This window comes from Bufo gargarizans, chromosome 5, assembly GCF_014858855.1.
Source record: "Bufo gargarizans isolate SCDJY-AF-19 chromosome 5, ASM1485885v1, whole genome shotgun sequence".
NCBI lineage: Eukaryota > Metazoa > Chordata > Amphibia > Anura > Bufonidae > Bufo > Bufo gargarizans.
In genome coordinates this window covers 368,531,163-368,537,162 of record NC_058084.1, presented here as the reverse complement: position 1 = coordinate 368,537,162, position 6,000 = coordinate 368,531,163, and the positions used below count along the sequence as shown (strand labels likewise).

The 6,000-nt window shown below is 51.0% G+C and overlaps 1 protein-coding gene across 8 annotated transcripts in view; it reads left to right on the top strand.

Moving 5' to 3' along the window:
• Positions 1–561: 561 nt before the first annotated feature.
• The window catches only part of SLC4A7 (solute carrier family 4 member 7), a 160,161-nt gene continuing 154,722 nt past the window's right edge, over positions 562–6,000 (top strand). For 6 of the 8 annotated variants that reach the window (XM_044293050.1, XM_044293046.1, XM_044293048.1 and 3 more), the window contains exon 1: positions 562–786. In XM_044293050.1, the coding sequence (XP_044148985.1) occupies positions 739–786 (48 nt within the window). In that variant the 5' untranslated portion in view covers positions 562–738. The remainder of the gene's footprint in view (positions 787–6,000) is intronic. The other 2 variants (XM_044293051.1, XM_044293049.1) reach the window with 1 other exon arrangement.

Sequence of the window (6,000 nt, the reverse complement as noted above, 5' to 3'; positions counted from 1 at the left end):
ATTATGAGGAATGAATTTTAGTGTGAAGCCCTGTCTAAATGTGCCACCGACCACCTGATGAACGCTCGTTCATGGGGTGATCCTGCGTCTAAACAGCGATCTGCTGCCCAGAAACCATGAGTCTGTACGGAGATGGGCGATTGTCCTACTACTGTGGAGGAGATCGCTGCGTGTAAATGACCATGCAGAGGACTGTCAGGAAGGAACTGTCTAAGCATCTAGATCCGCCTTTACTGCATGACCAAGATAAGCAGCTTTCACACTTACACTAGTGAAGGAAATGAACAGGGTAATCGGCGGGGGGACCAGAAAGTGAAAAGGGTGCGGTGTCTCTCCACCCATGTACAGGAGGGCACAGCATGTCGGGGTCCAGATGTGGGGGGCACTGGGTCTCCGCCAGAGACATCGTCCCTGCCCGTCACTAAGGACTCCCCGCAGAAAGCCGCCCCAGGGCACAGAGCACAAAGCACGGGGGGGAGGGGAGGCTCCGGCAGACACAGGGGAGAAGAGGAGGGAAGGGGAGGGCCCAGCCAATAGAGGAGGTAGAAGGGCCATGCTGAAGAAAGAGTGCGGGCAGGAGGCGGAGGAAGCCACCGCTCTCTTTCCGATAAAGATCCTGCCGGGGCCGTGTGAGGAAAGCTCATGTGCTGAGCGCCCGGAACCGGCCGCACAGTGTAATCTCCGGCCAGCGTCTCCATCATCCCTGGGGTCCGGCGCACGAGGGGGCGGCAGGAGGCCATGGACGAGGACCGCTCCGGGGAGCAGATGAGACCGCTTCTCACCACGGTACAGATGCCTGCGCCGCCTCATTGTCTCCGCGGCTCCTCAGAGGGCACCTAGTGGTACATGGGCAGTGTTGTGTACTGGCACTGGATGGTACATGGCCACTAATATAAAGCAGTGGCACAGCACTGGGTGCTACATGGATACTAGCCCTAATAAAGCACTGTTCTATACTGGCACTGTATGATACATGGGCACTAATGTTGGGCACCATGTGGTACATGGGCACTGTATGATACATGGGCACTAATGATGGGCACTGTATGATACATGGGCACTAATGTAAGGCACTGGATGGTACATGGCCACTAATATAAAGCAGTGTTAAACTGGCACAGCACTGTGTGCTACATGGATACTAGCCCTAATAAAGCACTGTTGTATACTGGCACTATGTGGTACATGGCCACTAATATAAAGCAGTGTCATACTGGCACTATGTGGTACATGGCCACTAATATAAAGCAGTGTTATAATGGCACTGTATGATACATGGGCACTGTAATGTTAGGCACTATTATATACTGGCACTATGTGGTACATGGGCACTGTATTGTAAGGCACTGGATGGTACTTGGCCACTAATATAAAGCAGTGTTACAGTGGCACAGCACTGGGTGCTACATGGATACTAGCCCTAATAAAGCACTGTTGTATACTGGCACTATGTGGTACATGGCCACTAATATAAAGCAGTGTCATACTGGCACTATGTGGTACATGGCCACTAATATAAAGCAGTGTCATACTGGCACTATGTGGTACATGGCCACTAATATAAAGCAGTGTCATACTGGCACTATGTGGTACATGGCCACTAATATAAAGCAGTGTCATATTGGCATTGTATGGTACATTGGTACTGTAATGTTAGGCACTGTTATATACTGTCACTATGTGGTACATTGGTACTGTAATGTTAGGCACTGTTATATACTGTCACTATGTGGTACATTGGTACTGTATTATTATTGTGCCATTAATTCCATAGCGCTGTACATATGATAAGGGGTGCACTTACATAATACAGACAATTGGAATAAACATGAACAAGACGAGCTACAGACTGGTAGAGGAGGAGAGAGGGCCCTGCCCATGGGGGCTAACAAGTAATATAAGACACTGTGTTATACTGGCACTATGTGGTACGTGGACACTAATATAAAGCAGTGTTATACTGGCAGAGCCCTATATAGTACATGGGTACTGTAATATAAGACACCGTTATATACTGGCACAATGTGGTACATGGGTGATGTAATATAAGACACTGGCACTATAGATTACATGGACACTGATATAAGGTGGTGTTATATACTGGCACTATAGGTTACATGGGCACTGTGATATGTGCCCATTGGCTCTATATGGTACATACTCTAGCACTGGCAGTATATGGTACATGGGCACTGTTGTACACTGGCACTTTATGGTACTTGGGTATAGTAATATATAAGTACTGTAAGAGCCTGGAGAATACACTTGAGTGATTAGTAGGCACTGTATTGGCACCATGAGGTAGGCACTGTTTTGCACTGGCATCACGTGGTACCTGGAGGACAGCGGCACATTCGGGATTAGTTGGCCCTGTGGCAGACTGGCATGTGACACCTGTAGTATACATGGCACTGTACACAAGCTGTCAGCCTGCAGTACCGGCTGCCACGTAGCCGCTGTGGTACCCGGGGGTGTCTCCTCACGCAGCATCTCCGGGCCCCGGTACCAGGGGCACATGGCGCGGTCTCCTTCTCGCCGGTGACTCTTCTTCCGATGAAACGTTTGTACTTTGTGGTGACAATGAGTCAGACGGAAGTGCCGGCCCTGCCCGCCTCACCGCCCGGGGCTTCTCGTCAGCTCCCATCCCCCGCAGCCGGCTGCTGCATGAGGCGAGGGGCCGCACTGTGGACTGGGAAGACTGGGAACTCTGGTGCTCTGTGTATATACTGGGGGGGGGGACTGGTGCTGTGTATATACTGGGGGGGGGGGACTGGTGCTGTGTATATACTGGGGGGGGGGGGACTGGTGCTGTGTATATACTGGGGGGGGGCTGGTGCGTGTATCTGGGGGGGGGACTGGTGCTGTGTATATACTGGGGGGGGGGGGACTGGTGCTGTGTATATACTGGGGGGGGGGGGGACTGGTGCTGTGTATATACTGGGGGGGGGGGACTGGTGCTGTGTATATATACTGGGGGGGGGGGGACTGGTGCTGTGTAATACTGGGGGGGGGGGACTGGTGCTGTGTATATACTGGGGGGGGGGGACTGGTGCTGTGTATATACTGGGGGGGGGGGGACTGGTGCTGTGTATATACTGGGGGGGGGGGGACTGGTGCTGTGTAATACTGGGGGGGGGGGACTGGTGCTGTGTATATACTGGGGGGGGGGGGGACTGGTGCTGTGTATATACTGGGGGGGGGGGGACTGGTGCTGTGTATATACTGGGGGGGGGGGACTGGTGCTGTGTATATACTGGGGGGGGGGGGACTGGTGCTGTGTATATACTGGGGGGGGGGGACTGGTGCTGTGTATATACTGGGGGGGGGGGACTGGTGCTGTGTATATATACTGGGGGGGGGGGGACTGGTGCTGTGTATATACTGGGGGGGGGGGGACTGGTGCTGTGTATATACTGGGGGGGGGGGGACTGGTGCTGTGTATATACTGGGGGGGGGGGGACTGGTGCTGTGTATATACTGGGGGGGGGGGGGACTGGTGCTGTGTATATACTGGGGGGGGGGGGGGGGACTGGTGCTGTGTATAAGGTGGCATCCTCCACATCACACACTCTGCCATTATCCTGTTTCATGAGACGCAATATGATTGTCTATCCATAGTAGTAGTAAAACGTAGTGGTTAGGGATGGCATAGGAAATTGCTAAAGATATGCGATGCTCAGCCAGTGCCATGTTGTCATGTCTCAGCTTTACTACACATGGGACTATACGTGCCGTCCCAGTGGCACCATACACGTAAATGCCAATCTACAATAGTCTGCGGTGACCCGAATATTTCCAGATCACCATATATAATGATCCAGGACATAGTCCACCGGTATTTAGGCCTTCTTCACACCCCTGCTTCACACCCCTGCATTAAAAGAATACGTTTTTAGTGACCTAACAGCTTGCATGTCACCGCTCAGCACATCTGGCCACGTTCTGTTTAGAAGGCTGCAGCGGTGACGTCACATCGACTGGCCCTAGCAGTGCACCAGAGACCACTGATTGGGTGCAGCGGTCACGTTCAGCCAGGTAAACAGAACCCAATCTGTCATGCAGGTGGATTGCATGCGTTGTCTGGTTTCCTTCTGAAACTGGACAACCCCTTTAGGCCTCACACACCACTCTACTCATTTTGTGGTCCGCAGATCTGCAAAATACGGATACTATGTGCATCCAGTGATGTTCTCACTCCAAGGAGTAGAAATGCTTATGCTACGCAAAACGGACAAGAACAGGATATGTTCTAGAATTTGCAGGACAGTCACACAAACCCATAGGAATGAACGGGTCCGCATGCGATCCGCAAAAGAAAAACGCAGATTGGACACGGACCAAAACTATGGTTGTGTGCATGAGGCCTTAATCGGGGTGTGAACGGTAGACTCGCCCAGTGACTATTCCTATCACAGCGCGGCCTTGTGTCCGCTGCCATGGGGCGAAGATGCTTGTCACCTGGCAGACGCTCAGGTGTGTACAGAAGCCGGCCGGGTTTTTAACTTGTATTAAGCTTTATAAGTAAACGCATCTTACACCAGTGCGGAAATTAGTTTAATTTAAAAAATTGTTTTTTCGCCTGTGTGGCAATTTAATATGACTGCAGCCTGTTCAGGCAGCTGAGTCGGACCCCCACCGATGGGATAGAGACGAGCTAATCCATTCGTACACGGCGACATTTTGTTGCACGACAATATTTATGATAGTCTATGGTGTCGCACTGAGACATGCGACTCAACAGTCGCAAAAAATCAAATTGTCGTCGCAGTGCGACACTATAGACTATTGTGCGACGCATGTTGCAGTGTAGTTGTGCCCTATGTGTCGCGTGACAAATATCGTCGTGTAGACCTAGCCTAAGAGACTGCGTAAGCAGTGAGAGGCTGCCCCCGCTGCTCAATTGACTCCGCTTTGATTGACGGTGCCAGACATATTGCCTGTCATCTTGCATTGTTGCTCAGATTAGTGGCGCAAGTGCAGACGCCGACTGTGCATGTGCCGATACACTTCTGGGCGCATTCAGTCGGCATCTGCGCTGCTCTAGTAAACGGAGCCTCTGCACTTCTGCCACTACTCTGAGCATCAGCGCAGGCGCAAGATTGACAGGGCCAGCCTCGTTAATGAAGGGGGAGAGCCTCTTGAGCAGCGGGCTAGCAGAGTCCTTCCATAATTCCTTGTCCACCGCTGACATGGAGTAAGCACCCATGTAATGTAATGGTGAGGAGTATGACATACACATGGGTGCTCAACGTGCCAGGGAAAGTACCCTCCGCTCTGCTGCCATTTGTGCGCAGTCGGCAGCTGCTCATCCTCGTTTTTTGTTGTTCCTAGGGATGACCTACTTCTATGTAAATTGAGCCCCCCTCACCCCCCCCACTCAGCTAGTTTACTGGTTTGTGAAGGTAATGGTAATTGTGAAATCTGAATTGTGCTCAGTTCTGCCGAATTTTTATTTTATTTTATTTTTTACTTTCCCTTTTTAATTTCAGCAGTACTACACCATTAAAAATGAAATACTAAATATTCTCCTGAAATGTGAATAGGTATGGGACCCGCTCCTATCTGATATTGATGGCGTATCCTAGCGATATGCCATCAATGCCCCAGGTGCCTCCTAATAAATGAAGCATGCAGAGTGAGGCCCCTTCTCGCCACTTTGGAAAAGTCGGAAATTACAGCACAAATATGGCACGCGCCATTACTTGAGTCTGTACTGGTTTTCAGCATCTAGAAGTGAACCGGAACTTTCTATCCCCTAGCTGCAAACGGATCTTGAAAACGGTGGCAAATGTCACTGTATGTAATTCTGGAACTGTTCACTGTATGACGGTATTATGTTTTATCCCAGCAAAACATTAAGAAGACTGCGCCGCAAGGATTACTTGCATCGAGGGATACTGACTGCCCTCTTGCGCCTGACAACAAGCTGTCTGTTGGCAGGGATGCCTGCAGGTGGTCCATTCATACGTCCGTAATTTGGGTCCGCATTTGTTCCGCAAT